The sequence below is a fragment of the Bombus terrestris genome, chromosome 2 (genome assembly GCF_910591885.1).
Source record: "Bombus terrestris chromosome 2, iyBomTerr1.2, whole genome shotgun sequence".
Classification (NCBI taxonomy): domain Eukaryota; kingdom Metazoa; phylum Arthropoda; class Insecta; order Hymenoptera; family Apidae; genus Bombus; species Bombus terrestris.
The window spans coordinates 6,985,910-7,007,853 of NC_063270.1; the positions used below are offsets into that span (position 1 = coordinate 6,985,910).

Consider the following 21,944-nt stretch of genomic DNA (forward strand, 5'->3'; position numbering starts at 1 on the left):
CCGCGAATTGAGAATCGAGAATAGAGAGTGCTCGCGACAATCAGGATACCCAGAGACGAACAGATAAACGAAGAAGATACACGAAAACGAGAGAAGAGAGAAAGAGAAGGATAGGTATAGGGTGAGAGAAAGAGAGGTGACTTTTATCGATTGTCGTCGCGGGACGAGATATGGAAGACGTGGTGCTGGATTCGGGAGTGCGAGATCTTGCGTTACGATAGAATCAATTTGTGCGGTCCACGCGTGCTGTCCATCAACTGACGTTGCGTTTTCCATCGAGATCAGTCGGGATGACTCTCGCGTTGGCTATCGGCGATCCTCGTAGTCTCAGCTGATAGCGTTCTCGGTGAGCGTGTGTCGCGAGGTAGTGAGCGAGCGAGCGACAAAGCGAAAAGGGTGGTTCGTTGTTGGGGTGACAGATGCGAGAGGTCGCCGCGAAGAAAATATGTGATCGGTTGATGGAACGAGGTTATTAGATGTGTGATCTGTTTGTGTACACGGGACGATTCGCGGATACTTGAAGCTGACTGACCTCGTTACTACTCCATGTAAGTACCACTTATCTAATCGAATTCTTGTTGCTACTTGAACTTAGAGCAAGATAAATATGACATTCTTATACAAGTGTTACTCTATTCCACGAGCCATCGTTTGTACAATTTTTACTCAAATTGAGAATCGGAATTTATAGAGAGGAAGTGTGTTTAGAAAAATATTTCAGACCGTAGGAAAAAGGACCTGTACCGTATTGATATTTGAGGTTCCAAACGTAACTCTCCCACGGTTAAAATTTCATGCTTGAAATTTATCAGACGTAACAACATTCGAGGGTGTAGAAAAGCAGAAAAGCACAGAAAAGCCAGCTCGGTTTGTCATACGTTTAAAATATCTCGACCTAAACGAAATGCAAGGAACGGTGATACCTTCGTAGCGTGATTTATCAAAATTCGATATCTCGTGTCAAATCACGGATCGTCCTATTCTGCCGTTTCGCTCTTTCAAAGAGCAGTGATTTTTCTTGTGCAATTTTTCGAAGATCAAACACCTTAATTAAGAGGAAAAATATTAAAAGCAGCTGAATCGAGTTGGAAAATAATCTCTCGGTGATTCGTAACGTATTGTACGCGAGTTTGTTTCCAAGATCATCGCGTAATTAGTAACCAGAGCTATGCATAATAATTATGCAACACCAGAAAAATCAACTTCTCCTTTATTCGTGATATTAATATATGCAGCACGTATTTGTCAATACGACATCATCGATTTTTTTATTTTTTAGTAAATATCATTAGCCTTTGAAACGTTTTATCTTATTTCGTTATAGTTTCGATGTATTTTCCTATATGCTTCTGTCATCTGTTAGTATTTCTCAACGAATTACGACGATTGCGCGCCGAATGAATTCAAGATTGAGTTTCTTGTTCCCGAAGCAACCAAAGGAAACCTGATATCAGAACGATAATTAATCTGTTTCCTACACTAACGATAAATTAATGGGCTATTCTATGCGCTATCATCGAATTAGCGATAAAAGATAAAAATATGATTAAAATTATTCGTTACTCGTACAATAATGTTCGTAGCAAAGCTGTACCAGTTGCTTTTCTCTATCACTATTGCGTGGCGAATAGTTGTTCAATTTTTATTTTTATTTCATGCCTCCCTTGATATATGAGACATTCTTGATTTTTGGTGTATAAAATTAATTGGTAAGAAACATCTGCCGTATATTTGACATTCTTGAAAACCAAAATACTTTTCGAAGAGGTAACTCGAGAAAGAGCCGAAGAAGAATTCTTGTCGATCGTCGGTAGAAAATGTCACCGTATTCGCGAGCGCGTGAACTTGCGGCGTAGCCTTTCAATTTTTTTAACCTCAGTGTATCATCGACGCGCTTCATTGCTCTCGTACTAAGCATGTTTACGACGCCACGCCACCCAGGTATGCACGCGTTCCTGTTGCATAGAAAATTTACTATTGTCTCGTGCGTGATAGTAGCGTGCATACTCGACGAACTCAAAACTGTGAAACTCGGGTAAAGTGATTGTGAGAATTCGAAGTAAAGAACAGAGTATGAAAAGCGTATGAAAATGATAAATCCATAAAATTAGTGGATAAATCGGGGAAGACTGCGTGATTGTACGCGCAAAGGAAAGAGAAGGGGAAAGAGAAGCGGAAATAAGAGTAACGAGTATCGTTGAAACTGCGTCGAATTGAGTCGGGGGAGCACTTAATTCGCACTTGTGGAACGACCGCTCGAATATTCCGGAAAGGAGGGAGATGGCATTCTAAAGAGAGGAAAAGATAGGCAGACAGGCAGACAGAGAATGTATGGAGGAACGCGTAGCGCGCGAGAATTGAAGGGAATCGGATCACGAAAGAAAGAGAGAGGAGAGGGTGGATAACACGCACGCTGGCTAGTTAGAGAGAAAAATAAAACCGTCTCGTCATTGGATTGTCATTGTCGTTAACAACAGACGACAGATTATCCAGTTGAGAGTATGAGATCCTATAACGCGATGCGACTAGTTACGATTTGTCGTTCGCCAGGATCGTGTTATCGTCTTCTGTCTCTTCAGTTGAAAATGTTGTACATATTTGAAACGTGACATTGCCTAAACGTATTGCATTTCGCATAGGTGACAAGAATCGCGGCAAGCATCGTAATTGGTGGCTAGCGAATTATCGAAAACTATTGAAGTTCGTACTTTGTACCGGACGATGAGGGATTGAAGGAAGAAAGCGCTCGGCGATTGAACATACCGAGGGTCTGCTAATGATACGGAACAGATGAACCACGGGAAACTATGCTGGCATATTGTACAACGTTATTTTCGATCGAAGGTATGCCCGACTCTTGATCGGATCGATGCTTTCAATAAGATACTTTAACGTACCATTTTTTTCCTGTTTTTAACCCTGCCGAGACAGACTTCTTTTCCGGCGATGAACGATAAAATTTGGAATTTAGATAAATCGAAAAAAAGCTGACTCTCGCGGTCGGCGATGTCAGAAAGATTAGAGTCCAACGGCCATTTTTAAAAGATATCTTGCAACGTTACTAACTTGATTTTCAAATTTGTCTATCTTTTATGAATACCGCATCAGCTGTGGTCTGTGTCATTATGTTCAACCTCGATCGACTTTAGATGGCTTACGATTGTTTTATCTTTATCTTTCAACTTTTTTTCATCGATTTGGTAAAATTTTACCGAAAGCAACGTTCACGCAGTTCCATATTTTTACTGAAAATCCAACAGTCCATCCAAGCCTATGCTTATTTTGTTTATTCGTCTAATTTACTATTTGCAGTCGGACAAAATGGATGTAAATCATCATAACGGATTCATTATGTTTTGGTATTATCTATCGTCGATGGCGATTGCATCCTGTTATAAAAGATAGGTTCATTTCCTACCAGATGATGAAGTAACATTTTTTTTACTATTTTCGTATATCAATATCTACGTTTGATGATTTGTTGGAAAAAGTGTAAAGAGATTTAACAAAACTATGGGACTAAGCGTCAGTCCCGAAGGGAAAGCGATGGTACGGTTAATATTAATTTCTAAATCGTCATCATTATATACATTATATGCAATTTAATTTTTGAGATTACATGAAGAGGAAGTTTGTAAATTAGAATTGAGCTAGATATTACAGAACCCAAATGACAATAATTTTTAAATTATCGTCATTATATACATATAATCATGTAGTTCGATGCAAAACTATAATTGAATGATCGGATTCTTAACTTTCGACCTAATCACGGGCTTCGTTGGACTTACCATTAAAAAGGGTGATGTAGTACTATGTCGGTGCCGTTTCCGATCTCCATAATTTTCCCATTCATAGAATTCATTCATCGATCGTCTAGAAGAGCGTGTCTTTTTAAAAATTTATTGCATTAAATTTATAACTCCGACTTGAAATTCCAGAATTTCATCATCGTTGAATGTACGTAACGATGGCAAAAGACTTTTAGAAAATGGAATGCGATCACTTTCTTTCTCACTTTGGGAAATTTTATTTGCTAATCTATTAATTTTATCAAAATCTTTTTATCCCAAATAGCGAACCTTCGTTCCACTAACAATATTAAAAATTCCGAATTTATTTTTATCATTCCCCACTCTTCTATAGTCTCCGTGACTTTTCTGAAAATAGATTATCGATATAAAAGAAAACCGACCCATATCGACCGATTTGTTTTAACTGCTGAATCATTTCGTACGTTGACAAAACCGAGCGTCAACAGCGACCGGATCGGTGATTTCACGGTATTCACGTATATGAAACGTATGTAACTTACACAACGGACGTTTGAATCGACGAGTGAATAATTCGTCGTAGCGCGAATAAGCTATTACAGTAATAGCTATTATGCACATCATTGAAACCATATGTTTTGGAAGCTGAACGTGCGACGAAAATACGGAAACCTGTGGACGCTGCTTCCGGTAAGATCACCGTAATTACTTGTAAATTACCGACGAAAAGACCGTCTGAACGAGCTGTTACTCGCTTCGTTTGGAGATGCATTCGATGTTGGAAACTGCGGCTCAGCCTGCCTCTCTTGCCTCGCGTACTCTGTGGCTATGTGACAGCAGGAGGCAACTCGGACGAGGCACTGCCTCGCACTGCCCGCGTTACATAGTTGCTTCATAATTTGAACTGTAACGGATTCGCTGCTATTAGGAATATCGTATCGTATTACGATGCGGCGACGACGAAATATTAAACCACTGTTCTAAGAAACAGCAACTTTATGCCATGGAAAAGTTATATCGTTCGCTACACGTGGCTATTTTAGGCTGCTAAAATATGGATGTGTATATTTCGATTGTAATCTTTCATCGTATAACCAACGCTATGTCGACCATACTAATTTTGAAACATCTAACTTGTTAATTTTGACTCCGATCTATCCCAACAATTTCTACTCTTATTTCGTTCTTTTTAGAGAAAATGTGCTTACTTATGCAATATGTACGTCCATACATACGTACCAGCTTAGACTTCGTAAAACTTGGGTCGAAATTGTTGACCAATCTGTTTGAAATATGTATATATTTTGAATAACAATCGATTTCATAACAGGGAAAAATATGCTAAATGTCTGGCGTGTAGCAGTTGTTTCTTACCGTCAGGAACTTCCCGAATATTTATAATACTTGTAACGCAGTATTATTGTTACGGAATGATACGAGCAATGGACAATCGTTAGATGCGCTATCGATTCACCTGATATCTTACGCATTATTAATATCCCGTTATACGGCAAGCACATGTGGTATGTTGTTAAGCTTTTGAACCAAGAGTGACTAAAAGATCGATAGAAATATCCTGAATAATTTGTTCACGGTATCTATGGATACAAGTTGAAGCCGTCTAGCCTCCTATCTACGTTCGTTCTTTCTCGACTTTTCTGTCATCACGTTGTAAATCTACCCAAATGCTCTTTCTATGTCCAATTCTCCGACACAGAGATTTTCACAAATTGCAGTTGCTAGTGTCTTTTATTTCGTTGCAAAAAATGTACATAATTAGAAAGTATAATCTTATGATATTTTTTTAAGTTACACGGCCATGTTTTCAAATCCTTATCTCTTCTTCTGTCCATAGAATATTTTTGTTAAGAAGGAGGTACAAGCTGTCGAGAAACATAGGTGCTCGTTCGCTGTGAACCTACGAAAAATAGATACAGGTTTCGAACCATTACAATGTGTATGGGGTTACTACACAAAGATTTACAAAGAGGGAACGACAGGCGGATCCATTTTCAGCGAGTTCGCGTCGCTGAATAGTAGCCAGAATTAGCTAGAATTTTGCAAGGATTCGTTGAATTTCGATCGATGTTTGCTAGTTAACGATAGTTATAGCTTTTCACTCGACGAGAAAAGATTGGGCAAACGGTTAACAACGGGTAAATTATGGTTAAATATTTGAAAAGAAAAACGGGTGCGTTTCTCTCGATTTCCTATGGTTTTCAATAGTTTGTTCCGTTAAAAGGGTTCGTGTTATTTATATACACGCGTAGAATATTAGATAAGACGCAACTACGTCAAAGTGTTTTGCGGTAGATAGAAAATAATCTTTTCACTCGGACATTGAAAAATCTTTGTTTTCTTAAATTATCGCTGCAAGAAAAAGAAGTTGGAAATATGAAATATGAAAGTTGCGTTCTTCGAACAATCGCGTTCCTTTAATTCGTTAGTTTGAACTTGAACGATACAGGTCTTGTCGTGTTCAGAAGTTGAGAAAAAAAAAAAGATGATAGACCAAACAAATGTAGCCCCTATTCTACGCAAGCGTAATGAAAATGACATTCGGATAAATTTCGCTATTGGCATTACCACCGTTACCAGTACGATGGGACGTCTTCGTTATTACCGACATGCCGGAAATTATGAAATATCGACGAATCAGTTATTCCATTTCCGCCAATCACCGCATCGTTTCATCATCCAGTTCGTCCTCTCGTTTTCACGAGTAATTTTCTTTGCTTTAACTATAGCTCTGCTATAACGATACAGCGTAAAAAACATTACTTTTATTATGTAAATATTAAGCAAAATAAGCAGACTTATCGAATAACATTCCCATATTTTCCTTTGTCTCGCGATATTTACGTTTTACGTTTCTTACAACTTGGATATTTTCGGTTTTCTCCGATTTTGTGGGCCAAAAGTTTCAACATCGAAGGCAGATAAATAGAATCTCATTCGACCGTTACTTGCGTACTAAACGACTGTAATAATAATTCAGAAAATTGCTGCCTGAAATTCTGTAAAAATGAAAAAACCGCTGAGTTGGTTGTTTATTAAAAATACCGAGAAGGCTTCGGTGGACAGGAAACCGCAAAAGTTCGAACTGCAATTGTAAAAGTAATTAGAGAACTTGCTAGAAATCTACTCGCTTGATGTTCGAAGGCTTCGGAAACGTATGAATTACTCGATCAGGCACGTTTTCTGCGACGAACAGGTAGCTGCAAGCTTCGTTGAAACCACTGAGTCCGACAGTGATGAAAATGCCCGTGTCGGACGTATATTACGTAATGAGAAAAAGAAGGAAAACAGCTGCTAGAAGAAGAGAAATCCTTAAAAGAAAGGAAGGACAGAAGGAAAACGCATGTAAAAATTTGTTGGCTGCTACGTTTGCAGGGTATATTGAACGGATACACAAGGAAAGTATAGAGTAATGGTGAAAAGTACGCGGTCTGGGGTGTTGACCGCGAATTTCGAACAGGCGAGTCACACCGTGCACGATTGGCGGCGTAAATTCGGCTTGAAAGGCGATCTATTGTTGAGAATCCTTGTTGGGCTGTTTTACATCACGGGTACCAGTTGCGATTGGAAAGAGAGGATGCCGCGCGGGACCAACAACTTGCAGATTGCTCTGAACCGATTGACTCAGCTCGGCCACTGCGACCTTGACGAGACCTGTGATTGGACGTGGGATGAAACCTTCAAAAGAACCACGCCATCGGTGCGAAATAGATACGGGCCTACCGTCGATGCCAGTAATTCGACCAAGGGTAAGATGCGCTTCTTAAACGTTAGATCTACCAAATCTAATCAGCTAGTTTTTCTTTCAATCGTTTTGATTGTTATTATTTATTAAATATATATATGTATATTTAATAAAAGTGAATGTATTTAGCTACGCGTTAGATCGTAGGTGGATAGTTTTCGCGTTAATTCGTTCCGTACGTTATAGAACCGAGTCGATATGTACCTTTATACAACATACGTATAATATCGATTTGGATACCGGATGCAAATTAAAAGCTAGAACATGCGTGAAAAATTTTCTCTAACGATAATTATTTTTTTTTTTTTTTTTTTTTTGACCAGGACATTTTTTATGGTTCACCGGCCCTGGAAAGACTCAAATATGGTCCGCCACGATTCCTCCTACTGGATTACATTGTGTATTAGAATTATCTCTGTATCAAGTGGAGATGAGCAGTGGTGATATCGAGTTACTCATAATCAAGAATAATACAAGTTGGGTTGCCACGGGAAAGCCAGGAAATAATTACGCAGAGTATGTAATCGCATGAAAATCTTATTCGTTGTATCGATAAAAATCAGAGTTAGTTTGATTTACTCGCTGCATTGCAGATGGAGAGTAATGCGTTTCACACTAGGAGCTATTAGTCAACCACATCAATTACTTATAGAGATGACGGTGCCCTATTCTAACTCTAGCATCGCTGTTGATAATATTCATCTGATCGACTGTTTTCCAGGTAATTATTATCTCTATTTAGAGATTGTTCTCATGGTAAATAGCTTTGCGACAGGAAACTCGCTTGTCAACTATGATGTCGAACTACGATAATTTTCATACCAGGTATATGAAACGCATCGCATTGCCATATTAGCCGTACAAGTAACGTGTATGAAACAAGTAGAATCGTAGCAGCACCGCATTCAGACAGAAACATCGTGGAATTTCTCTGCATGTCCCACTGGTGAACGAACGAGAAAAAGAACAAAATTATAGAACGAGATATAGTAAAGGAAATTTCAAGTTTCTAGAACTAGAAAGCTCGACGCGGTGTAATCTAAACACGTGAAGAAACTGAACAAACGTTGATGTATGCTCGAGAAAAGAAAAACAAATGCATCTTGTTTGCAGAATCAACACCGATGAAGATGGCCTGCACGGAGGACATGTACCGCTGTAAGAATGGCTCCTGTTTAAACAGAACACGTGTTTGTGACTTAACGAAAGATTGCGCCGACGGCGAAGACGAAGACGGTGATTGCGGTAATTGTTAAATTATTACCTAGCGCTTTTCGCTCCGATTTCATCGTTCCAATGCATGACAGACTATAATAAAGGTGTATTCGTATTCCAGACAAAATACCGGCAAACGCCAGATGCAATTTCGAACAGGGATGGTGCGGCTGGAAGAATGTACCGGAAAGACCTTTAAATTGGACGCTCCACCGTGGTGCAACACCGTCCGAGAAAACTGGACCTAGTTACGATCATACATACCGCAATGCGTCCGGTGTGTACATGTACATGTATATACGTATATGTATATATGTATATATGCACGTATAGTTACATATGACCTCGTCTGCATCTACGTTTTGACGGATCTTGCATTTGCACTGGTTTTTTTTTAACTACGCTTGTCTAGATTTATTATTAATTTCATGAATGAGTCAATGAAAGCGTGGAAATAACCATGTACGGGAATTTTGTCACGTAATTTTGTTTGCAACGCGAGTAAAATGATTCTTCGCTATTAATTTTTATTAAATTAATCGTACTGTAAAATTGCAAAAAATAATTAAAACTCAATAACGAAATTTTCATTGCACGTGCGTGACGTTACCGATTACAAAACATGATTCGAATATTTGGTCATCCATAAGTTTCATAAGCAACGTCGTTTCTTAATTTTAACTTTGTGAAACAAATTAATACTTACGTTTATTCTTACGTAACGCAACGCGTAGAACACTCTTCGACGTTCGTCCGCGTCGACGATTGCACAGAGAATGAAAAAGTATCCTAGGCGTGGCAGTTAATCAAAAAACCATTGTGGCCTGTTAGAGCCCACTACCACGCAGTAAGGTAGAGGGTCTAATTAATGAAAACATCTTCGAATGTCTTCGCTTTCTCTTCTTAAAACATAGCCATAGTAACGAAGGTCAGGCGTTTCAGGCGTTCAAAGCTTTATATCTTCTTACATATTTTTCATATCCTTGGTTCGTGTTCTTGGTTATACTGCCTTTTCTAAATTTGTGTAGTGTACAATGCCGCGAATGGTTTTCGTTGACACTCAGTGTGTAACCTCTTTTAATGTATCGATCTAATTGCTCTGAATACACATTATGGTTGCGGAATGTCGAGAGGGTACTCTAACAAATAAAGGGGATGTTTCCACAAACGCATCAGTGAAAGATGAGACGCACATTTATCTAAAGTAAGATACGAAACGTCGTTACTTATAGAATGACCTGAAAGGAGCAAATTTTTATCAATGATATTGTTTCTTCTTTTATCTTCGAATCTCTTTGAAATAGATAAAATGTAAATATAAATGTAACTTTTATCCAAATGACATGACATGACATGTTTTGGTAAACAATTATCTTCATGTTAATTTTCCATTACAGGGACATACGCCTATGTAAGTATGTCACCTCGAGTGGAATATGGTAGTCGTGGTACCATTGAGAGTCCATTGTACAATCCAACGCCACCTTATAATGGCGATCCAAAAAGTCCTTATTATAAATCGTGTCAAGTAAGTTGCTTTATCTCAAAATAAACGAAATATTATAGCAAATACAAAACGCATTAACATGTATGTATGTGAACAGGTGCGGTTCTTTTACCATCAATATGGTGCAAACAGCGGTTCGCTTGGATTGTATCTAATTCAGGTGAAGCCGCATCAACGCCATACGGAACGATTATGGTGGTCTTATCTTAGTGGCGACAAAAGTGATGTTTGGTACAATCAAGCTGTTCCTCTGCCCGATATCAAATACAGGTGTTTATTTACTAAAGCGTTCAATTTCATTTAGATATTAAATATTATAAAAATATTGCGAAATTTAGTCGAAGATATGAAAAAAGCGATTATATAATACGTATACTATTTGTTCAGATATTTGCTGCAGTTTGAAGCAAGCAGAGGCTATTATTCGAAAGCTGATGTAGCGATCGATGACTTTTCTCTGAGTCCAGAGTGTTTTGGCATTGGTAATCTTTCGAATGAATAACCAACGATACCTTATGTGTACTTATTAAAATACTTATATACAATATCACACCTTTTATTAGGAGTTCCTCCTGAAATCGTGGGATCTTTCAATTACTACAATCCTGTTATAGATTCGGAAAAAGTTCCAGATCCACATGCAGATTTTGTTAACGAAACTGGTACCGTGTTTCAACTATTCTAACAAAAATATCATTGTTCATTCTACGAAGTTTTCACACAATACATATTGAAATTTCTTTATCATATTATTCTTTGTATTCGTTTTTTCAGTTATACGAATTACTACATGTGGAAATACAGGAAGAACAGGTCCCAGTAGCGAACAATGTACCGAAGAATACAATAGTACAGATATAGAAGTACTTGCACCTTCAGCAGCAGTGGAAGAGTCTCTTCCCTCCAATTTAAATGGAGTTCAACGATGGACAGCACCTCGTGGTGGATATTACACGTGAGAATTTATTCGAAATTCTCTGAATTGTCATTTATAAAATATTAAAACTGAACTAACATTTACATCATCGTGAATGTAGATTGATTGCAATGGGTGCCCGTGGAGGAAAAGGTTCTAGCGGTATGGGAAGTACATTAGGTGCACTTGCCCGTGGTGTAATTGAATTAGAAAAAGGTGAACAATTGTATTTTATGGTGGGACAGCCAGGAATGGACGCATGTCCTAAAGTAAGAATTACATATTTACTATATAGTACGAACAGTATAAAAGCATCGATGTTCCGTCGATGAAACGATTTTACATACACACGTGTAATATTTATTTCGGAACTTTTTTGGAAATCGTTCCAAAAAGTTCTTAAAAATGAATATCCTTTAACTATACATGATGAATGATGAATTGTTTTTAGAACTTGGGATTAGAATTAGATAGCTGTCAAAGTGTTGGATCGTACGGATCCTCCATTCCTTCAGGGGGTTCTAAAGTACACAAAGTAAAGAATATCAAGATAAAAGACGGTGGTGGTGGTGGTGGCGGAGCAACTTACATTTTTACAGTAAGCGAATATCTTATTAAATTATTAAAATATTCAAAAATCATCGTGCCTAATCCCATTAATGTAATTAAATTATTGTCCTATACTTGTTATGTCCTCGGCTATCATTTTCCTATCAATCCTATGTTACAGTTAAAAAAGAACGGAGACCAACATCCGATACTTATCGCAGGAGGTGGTGGTGGTTTAGGACTGGGACCATTTATTAGTAATGGCCATCAACATGAGCAACATGACCAACATGGACAAGCAGCCGCTCCTTTCGGAAGACAACCCATTTCGGGAACGATTCTTTCAGCAGAAGCAGGTAAATTATAGTTAGAACGTTAGATTCTTAATTTACGTCTTTAGAGTAACATATACATTATTATTATTATTATTATTATTATAATTTTAGAAAATTATTCTTCGATAGATTATGTTACTTTTCATAAAAAGAATTATACGTTTCCTGAATAACGAAAGGATTAACGTTAAGGGAAAAAAGTACGGAAGAAAATGAGTAATCTTATAGTTTGCAATTTAATTGAATTTTCAACTTGGAGGTCAACTAACGATGCTTCAATTTTTTTTAGGCAACGTCGTGTTGCAGCTATAAGTTGTTTCGAAACTCTGTCAATCACATAAATCTATGATTTAGATACAGGTGGTCCTGGCGGTGGATGGAACGGGTCATCGACTAGCGTTTCGGGTCAACGATCTTCCGCTGGCGGGACCCTTGTTACGGGTGGCATAGGTGGAATTGGTTGCGGTCCTGGAAATTCGAATCATGGAAACGGAGGATTCGGTGGTGGAGGTGGTGGATGTCTTACAGGAGGCGGTGGCGGTGGTTACATAGGTAACGAATCGGTATTAAAGCGATTTCAAACACCGAATTTACGATGAATCGTGCTGTACGATATCTTTGATTGTAGTTGTATTTGAAATTCCTAACTCCTGTATTTCAAGTATTCAGTGTTTTGAATTTCAGGTCAGGGCAGATTGATGAAAGGATAATCTAATTTTATCTTGACCATTAATTCTTATCAAAAGAATCTACTTCTCGATAATTCCATAAATAAAATGATTCAGGTGGCAATACCGGTCACAAGGAACGGGGTAACGGCGAAGGTGGTTACTCCTACGCTAGTCTCGAACTTATGCACGTTCATTTCCGGGCAGGAATAAATCATGGGCCTGGAGAGGTTTACATTATTCCTGCTGTCAGCGGTTGTCAATGCGACTTCCGTTGCGTTTGTCTCGATCGGTATCTTAGCGAGATAAAGTGTCTGTGCCCTCCAGGCTGGTTATTAAGTAACGATTCGAGATCTTGCGTTAGTAAGTAAACCGAGAAACAAGCCAATTTCCTTTCCTTCTTCTCGATAGATTTGCATAAAATAACGTATATAATAATTGTTCTATTCGCAGTGGCTGACGAATCGAAGGTTACTCATCAAACGTACATGATCTTGTTGATAGCTGTAAGCATTGGCCTACTCTTTGCTTTCACCGCTCTCTGCCTACTACTTTGTAAGAAACTATTTGATACCGTAACGTACATAATTTTCTCTGATCTTCGAGATTTCGTATCTTGAAAAACGCGAGCGACATTTGAAACGTTTGAAAGTAGATAGCAACGTATACAGTGTTACTTCGATGGTAAATGCGAATCATATTTGTCGATAGATAATCGTTACCAAAGTCGAAAGGCACTTTTACAACGACGACAAATAATGTTTGGTAACGGAACTGAATTAAGGTCTCTACGTGCTGTCTCCGAAACTATGATGACTGAATTCAATCCAAACTACGAGTTTGCTGGAAATCTCTATAGCTTTAAAGACTTGCCGCAAATCCCTCGCGAATATATCACTTTGGTAAAGTAAGTATAAATTTCAGGGCCATAAACGATCGAATCTATCAAGGGTCAACTTTGCGTCGTTATCTTTCTTTTCACTTAATGACTTACACATGTGTATATCGCATACCTAATTCCTATGATTTTTTCTCCGACTCGTTTAATGGCATCCGTAAAGTACCTGTTACTCTAATGCATTTTTCGATGAGTAAATTATTTGATTTACATTCTACGATAATGTCGCGAATTTTCAACGCGTTACTTGATCGATTGGTACTTGATGATGACGATGACGATGAGTTAAAATTCCGGATTAGAATCTAGTTAAAATAGAGAACGTACTTGTTACTTCTTCTTCGTATATTTTCAAACTAAGCATATTTTCTTCTATTTGTGTGGCAGACCCCTTGGTCAAGGCGCTTTTGGCGAAGTTTTCCAAGGTGTGTACAAATACAGACGCAACGAAGAACACCCTGTCGCTGTGAAGACTATACCTTCTTCGTCCAGGCCTCAAACCGAAGCAGATTTTATGATGGAAGCTTTAATTATGAGCAAATTTAATCACCCTAATATAGTACACTTTATCGGAGTTTCTTTTGATAAAAATCCAAAATACATTGTGTTAGAATTGCTTGCTGGCGGAAATTTGAAAAACTTTCTTCGAGAAGAAAGGCCACGTGCGGTAAATGGCATTCCTTTTACAAAAAATGCTACAAATTCCTGTACACTACTGTATGCTTGAAGCAATTTTACATTCATTTATACCTTAAGTTCGAATTAATAAATTTATATTTATGTTAAGAATGTTCATTTTTGTTTCACCATTTGCTATTTACACGATCGAAAGGATTTTTATGCACCCAAGTTTTTGTATTTAGTTCGATTAGTTCCCGTTGACTATGTGTCGTTCTCGATTACGATTTAAACAGGGACAGCTGTTAATTTTTGGCGCTCGTCATCATTGGGGTGCATGCGTATATTCCTGTTTTGGCAGGATCGGCCGACTTCGTTGACGATGCTGGATTTGATAATGTGCGGGCACGACGTCGCGAACGGTTGCAAATACATGGAAGAGGCTCGATTCATTCATCGAGATATCGCTGCCAGAAACTGTTTGCTTACGTGCAAAGGACCCGGCCGGATAGGGAAAATCGCTGATTTCGGAATGGCCAAGGATATTTATAGAAGCGATTATTATAGGAAAGGAGGCAAAGCTATGTTACCAATCAAATGGATGCCACCGGAAAGTTTTTTGGATGGAATATTTACTACGAAAACCGACGTTTGGTGAGTTCTATTTGACAAAGCAGTTGGTAGGAACGATAAATCCATAGTCACCGAATTAATTAGCAACTCCAACGAATAGCCAATTTAATTATACATATATGTGTGTACGTGTTTTGGAAATTAGCGTGTAGCAACAATTAGCAAACAGACTTGAACGATTAATCAGCATTATATTTAAAAGTGTCGATTAGTCTGCCTGCAAGAAAATAACAAACCTATGTACTTGACTAATCTCCGACTGTAGGGCATTTGGCGTATTGCTGTGGGAAATTATGTCTTTTGGCTACATACCTTATACTGGTTGTACTAATAGAGAAGCCATGACAATGGTAACGTTAGGAGGGCGTCTAGAAAAACCAGCGGGATGCCCTGATCCTATTTATGGAATAATGACACAATGTTGGCACCCACGTCCCGAAGACCGGCCTAGTTTTGCTACTATCGTCGAGAGAATTGGTTACTGCTTACAGGTAAAGCTCATTAACTTATTCGTTAGTTGTAATTGAAGTAATTAACATGCTTAAAGTTATGAGGTAGAATGATATACTGTGATCGGCAAGCGATTTCGTAAACGATCATTTCACGTATTTCTAAATGTGTCACAATGTTTGCACCCATCGTCCATCTAGCATGTAATAAGCAGAAAAATTACAGATAAATATCCCAAAGTTAAAATGTCCTATTTATTTTTACCATCGTTCTCAGTTTTTAAAATAAATTATTTCGAAACAGGTATTCGGTTCTCCTCAGATATTCTAAATTTGGATATGTAATGACGATTTAACAGCAGGTTTATATCCTTTTAATCCTTTTAATTTTAATTTGAAAATTAATCAATTTACATCCTTTTCTGATGGTTTTACTAGTACTATTTTACTATGTATACGTTTTATTGCGCTTTAAAAAGGAATAACTTTTCGAAAGTTTGACCAAACGACTTGAGCTCCTTGGAGAAGCTAGAAGGACTAGTTTATTAAATTACTTGCAGAAAGATATCTTGGAAAAATTGGAGTTGGTCGGAATTGCAAAGGAAATAGTAAAGGTCACTTTGACAATTTGTATTGGGAAAGACATTATCTTGGATTTCGGTCATTCTTTAATATATCGTCTCAAACTTAACACCCTTGTCTTTTCTTTGATAATAACGTAATTATAATTCATATTAATATTTCAATAATTTTATTATTTTACATTATGTTTAATTTTTATGTTTTGTTGCTACTATCTGAAATTGGAAACATGGACATCAAGGAATTTAATTACTCGTCTGTCAAAATCGTTTTGCTGTCGGAACTGATTCTCGAAGACATTTCTTACTGTCTCTATGCAGTTGTGAATAATTATTTAGATTCGTAAAGCATGAGAGAAAGATAAAGAGATGGATCAGTGGCTGATAGACGTTAGCAAATCGCCAAGCGTGACTGCATATATTTCAAGATACATATCGTGTGTGTCTCGTCTAATAATGTACGCACATTCGTCCGTAGATAGAAGGATTAGGGTAGTGATAGGGCAAATAAGAACCTAAGCACAAATTGGAATAAGAAGTAAACGTTAGAAATATAGTTAGTTGGAGGATGAGAGAGACGGATGATTGTACGTATTGTGTAGGAAGATGTTGCTGTTGTGCAGGAGACTGTGTAAATCAGGTTCACATTCTTTAGGCGGCGAAGACGAAAATTAAATAATATACATAGGTGCAAAAAATTTCATTGACGTCGGTTAACGTTGTTATGAGCTACAAACAGTTCAAAGCTATCATTACAGCGAAAATGTTTTCCACTCTTTGGCCTATAACTATGACAAATTTAAATGTTCGTAACTTGTTGCTTGTTTCCGCATCGACCAATTTTGATAAGATTTCAATTTATTGTAGATTCATATAAAATAAAACTTGTAAAAAGTGAGCTTACTATCTTTTTCATTATATTAACAAATTACAATTTAAAAAAAAAATTTTTTACGCGTCTAATAAACCGATCCGATCCCTCTAAACTTATCAAAGAAACTCGAGTCGTCCGGTCCAGTTTTGAAAAAGTTATTCTGTTTTAAAAAGTGTCCGAATATTATTAAGGGTCACTATATATAGAATATTTTATCGTCGATGTGTCAAGAACGGAGTAAGCAAATTTCAATAAATAACATTTATCCTTAGGATCCTGACGTGATAAATCATCCAACGCCAAATTTCGACATTTTACCAATCTGCGATCGGGAAGTGACGATCATGAGACCAGATCCGGAAACGGAATGCATTAATGTACAGTCAGAAGTGAGTAGCAGATATCGTTTGATATTTCCTTTAAACTTTTAACTTTACTAACAAACTATCTGTTTCGCGACACTTTTCTAAGCATCGACTCTTCCTATGTAAATACTATAATTTTTATAGCTGGACGCATGTGGATACATGCAACCCAGAATTATCGATCCGCGATCGGCTAGTCAACGTATGGCTCAAGCTATTGCGGGCAATAATCCTAATGCGAGAAACGAAAATCCGAACCAATTGAATTCAAATGAAAGAAATAACGTGCAACCGACAGACCGTCTGCAAGGACGATTTCAGTCTAATCCGTATGGCTCTAATACAGATACTTCTGAACAAACCTTCGGCGGAAACGCGAGTCGCGATGATTTTAGTGATGAGAATAATCATACAGAGGTACATTGGATAAAGACTGGAAATATTTCTTTTTCTGGCATACATTTCTTTTCTCATCGTTTAAATAAATTTTTGCTTATCATTTTGGCTAATTGGAAGTTTGGTTTCTCAATATTTTTTACAAGTTTCTTATTAACTGCTCTAATATAAAGTATAATTACATTGAATTAAAAATTATTCAAATAAATAATATATAATTATTCACGAAAATATTCGCTTCTTATCTTATACATATATCCAAGTCAAAGTTTCCAGTTGTTATTGGATACGTATTATATAAACCTTGATTGACAAATATACTTTAAACTAGGATGCGTTTAACTGAGAAACGATGAATCGATTGATGGTCAGATATCTTTTCTTTCTTTATCATGTGCACAGATAACAGTATCTCTTAAAAATAACTACTTAAATTATAAATTGAAAATTAATCGAATTATTTATTAATAGCTGTATATAATGCCTAGGAATGGAAATTAAATTTTAATCGATACTTATACTAACATAGACCATAATGACTGACATTATGACTAATTAAAAATTATTTTAATAACTGAAGCGTATAATATAATGAAGTATAGATATGTATATAAGATGGAGGGATATTTGTGTGAGTAACTGTGTATGTGTTTGTATATCATATAAAAATGCTGTCGCTACTGGCTTTTCCTTTTTTTTCTAAAGTAAACTCGCATTCGCGCCAACTGTTAAGTCATGCTTTCCGTTTTCAAGCATCATCTCCTTGGAGGTTGAGATCATTTGGTTTTTACTCCGGATGTTGTTTGTTGCACGAGCAGTGTGACATCGTGTTTAACACATTGGCTGTTAATGTTTCTCACTTCTAACGCATATCCTAATGATTGTTACGTAAATTAGGATAAGTAAAAACTTTAAATTCATTTTTTTTAATTCATGCTCGTTACGGATAAATAAAGATATCCCTATGACTTATTTTATCGATACTTCCCTTCTCTTTAATCTCGTTGAATTTTATTTGATGGGACGAAATTTTACTTGACGAAATTTCTGCCGTGTTTCCATCGCCCGATCTATTCAATTAACGTTACTTTATGTTAACCTCCGATATATCGTATATACGTAGCAACGAGGATGCATTAACAACCAATGTTATAAGAAACATGCTGAGCATAATTTACGATATGTATCGTGATGACGATTGTGACGAATTTGCAGAACAAACGCAAGGTTGACAACTCAAATTGCGAAGAAAAAAGCGTACATCGAACTTCAAAGGACATCGAAGATAGTGGTAAGTTAAAAATCGAAGACAATGGAAACAACCGTCCAGGAGATATCGAGTGCCGTCGAAGCAGCACAGTCCAGGTGACGGACGTGGATAGAAGAAATGGTAACGACAGCATAACTACCATCGACACCAACTCCGACTCTCTGATCGTTGCTTCGTCGGATACACCGCCTGACACGACGAATTCCTCACCGAACACACGTACCTGCTCCCCTAGTCACACTGGCCTAAATACGAGTGCCACTAATGTAAATGGAATGTTAAAGAAAAACGCCTTAAAGGCTGCGCTCAGTTTGGATCCGAGCGCTCTATGTCGTGGAACGATACCATACGAAAAAATAGCGTTCTCGCCGCCACCACAGCGTTCTAGTACACCTGGAAGTATGGAGATCAAGAAGGTAGATAATTTCATCATTTTTATCGAATATTTTACCGAATTTTGTGGCCCATAGTGGTGGGACTCGAATAATTTGACAACCGATTCGTCGGAACTGGAAAACTTTTAGGAACCGATGCGAACCGGCTGAATCCCACCACTGGTGTCATCGTTCGCGATTATTTGACAAAGAAACGTTACCCGCGATGTTACGATAGAATTATTTAGAATTTTGTTCGTTGGAACAACGAGTAACTTAACTTCTCCACTCTTTCTCGGAATTCTCTCGAATTTTCGTAAAAAATTGAATAATATTCAAAGAATCGCAACGTCCACTCAGTGAGTGCGCGTAATAAACGTTACGATAATTTCTTTAACGAGATATTGCCTTGTTCTTTTATTGTTTGTTCGATAACAAAAATTAGATTATTTTTTCCAATCATGGTCATTTACGCGCGGAACACATGTAACCCTCTGCACTCTCCACCTTCACTTTCCATTCTAGAAAGTAGCAGTTACTGCCACGAAATGTATCGCCCGATGTGTACAAGATGTCGTTGAAGGGCCATTGTCAGTGAAGCGATTCGAGTGCACAGGATTAGCATAATACGTTCGTGAGACTCGATATCGTGTCTTTTATTTCGAATAATCCAGCAACGCTTATCCCTGAATTCGTTTAATCGCAGTTCTATGTATGATGGAACTATCGTCTCTCTGTTCTTCACACGAAGGATCCTCTGGGTCACGAGCTACCAAGGGAAGAGGAATGCTCCTGCTGAGATTTGTACAAAGGGGAGTGACAGGACTCCCCGGTCGTTGATGTTACGATACATGCGACCAACTCCAAATCATTACGACGTTCTGCAACGGTAACCGTAGTATCGATGGCGATGCGTTTCAAGGACTCCTCATCGCTTCTCTGGATACGTGACGAAGAATATTCACGTCGCGTGTATTCCGAAGAAACACTGCTATGAGTGAATCTTGTGATTTCGCGTTAATTTCTCACTCTTTTCTTTTCTTTCCTTTCCTTTCCTCGTCTTTTCCGCCTTCTCTTTCTGTTCTTCGAACGCGAAAACAGCTATTTTCGTCCACATAGAAGAGGGAAGAATTTAATTGCGTTTACTAGATGGGCGGTCGCGCGATATCTATTAGGACATACATTAATCATAAATCATCGACGAATCACTGAACACAGGGAATTGCAATAACCGTGAAACATTACGAGCTTCAGACCGTCCGTTATTAAATTCAACTAAATCCCTTTTCTCGAAATTGCGTACACGCACATAAGAACACACGCGCATCTTCGTACACACACGTAAAAGTTATACACGTATTTACGTATTATATTGTATGTAAAAGAGTTGAACAAACAAAATAAAAAGAAGAAGAGGAAGAAACAAAACGTAGAGATATTGTCGTTGTGTCCGGTACACGCATGCATACCACGAAACAAAAGCATTCGAATCGTTAAATCTGAGACAAATATCATCACGTCGTCACGTATATACGCAATATGTGTACGTATACTTTGTAACAGCCAACATCAACGGATACTGACGTACATCCTATCGCAGTTGCAGCAGACATATTATAAATTATCGAGAAAAACCTATGTAGATATAGTTGTTAATGAATCGTTACCGTCGATGTTCCTCCTGCAGAAGGATTAATCCAAGAAATTCGTATACACGCGTATATGGTCTCCTTCTTGTTCTTTACGAACTATATATGCAGGACGATCGTCAGAATCGCAAAAATCGCATAATATATGAAAAATTTTTTAAAGATACAGCGAAGTACACAACGTGTAATATACATACATAGAAGAAATTTAAATGAGAGAGTACGAATGAAAGGGAGAGACAATACGCTATATACAAGACTTAATTTACATCACAGGAAGAAAAAGAGCCTATTGCGTTCTTTCTATACACACCTGTAAACCTTTACGTATACGTATATATACATATATATATATAATGTGTACGTGTATATGTATGTATATATACGTACATATATTTGTCGGGAAATTTTAGGCGAGGCTGGTCGAATCGCCTTCATCCTCCATATATTATGATTTTAAAAAATATATATACCATCGTACAACGGTCGCAATTTCTTCACAAATGGTTTAATTGTTAAAAGGAAAGGATGAAAATCGATTTCGAACGAAGTACCGAGAACTTAATTGGTCGTCGTTCTATTATCGCCGCTAATTAACCTACCGGCTAATTGTTGGTGCATGAAAAATGACAGATAAATAATAGGATATTCTCGCCTACCTCGTTGATTCGTTGATTATTAGCTTGTGAAAGAACGATGGATGGTGGAAAGTTCATTATTTTAACATCGATCTTGTTGTATACGATCGTTATCATAAAAATGGGCAAAGAAAAAGATAAATTTTTCGAAACGTGAAAGTTGAGTACAAGCCCTTTTTTATTTTTCTTACAACGATATACTATACGTACGCTCAGCGTATGAAAGTCAGCCACCATATATCTGTACGTGAAACGTAATAAAGACATGTTTGTGGAAAAGACGATGCGTATGTTATTTGTCAATCTCGATAGACCGAAAGGCGTCACCGAGTGTCAATTTTTACGTGCCATTTCTTGACTCGAATATCTTTTTCGCATTTTTCTTTTTTTTCATTCGGTAACATTTAAATGAGAAGGTTTTCAGAACTTTATTAAAAAACAAAAAAAAAAAAAGGAAAAACACTATAGTATCG

General features: G+C 37.5%; 1 protein-coding gene and 1 long non-coding RNA gene across 5 annotated transcripts; one reads left to right on the top strand and one right to left on the bottom strand.

Moving 5' to 3' along the window:
• Positions 1–325: 325 nt before the first annotated feature.
• Positions 326–21,752, top strand: LOC100646372 (leukocyte tyrosine kinase receptor). Of its 4 annotated transcripts, XM_012316076.3 has the most exons (26): positions 326–548; positions 2,640–2,844; positions 6,988–7,540; positions 7,860–8,052; positions 8,130–8,257; positions 8,650–8,781; positions 8,873–9,028; positions 10,149–10,279; positions 10,356–10,528; positions 10,646–10,740; positions 10,822–10,920; positions 11,033–11,213; positions 11,296–11,443; positions 11,626–11,772; positions 11,905–12,079; positions 12,413–12,610; positions 12,844–13,089; positions 13,180–13,281; positions 13,438–13,633; positions 14,012–14,291; positions 14,604–14,896; positions 15,141–15,366; positions 17,052–17,168; positions 17,289–17,561; positions 18,756–19,226; positions 19,936–21,752. In XM_012316076.3, the coding sequence occupies exons 3-26, from the start codon at positions 7,204–7,206 to the stop codon at positions 19,981–19,983; spliced, it is 4,545 nt and encodes a 1,514-aa protein (XP_012171466.1). In that variant the 5' UTR covers positions 326–548; positions 2,640–2,844; positions 6,988–7,203; the 3' UTR covers positions 19,984–21,752. The 4 variants fall into 4 exon arrangements, with proteins under 4 accessions (XP_012171466.1, XP_048270272.1, XP_048270271.1 ...); XM_048414315.1 differs by lacking the exon at positions 326–548 and having other exon boundaries at positions 2,519–2,844; positions 19,891–21,752; XM_048414314.1 differs by lacking the exon at positions 326–548 and having other exon boundaries at positions 2,519–2,844; positions 7,167–7,540.
• LOC110120209 lies at positions 3,902–4,632 on the bottom strand. Its single transcript, XR_007227698.1, has 2 exons — positions 4,316–4,632; positions 3,902–4,160 (listed from the first exon to the last, which is right to left on the bottom strand). It is a non-coding gene; the product is annotated as an uncharacterized LOC110120209 (long non-coding RNA).
• Positions 21,753–21,944: the final 192 nt, after the last annotated feature.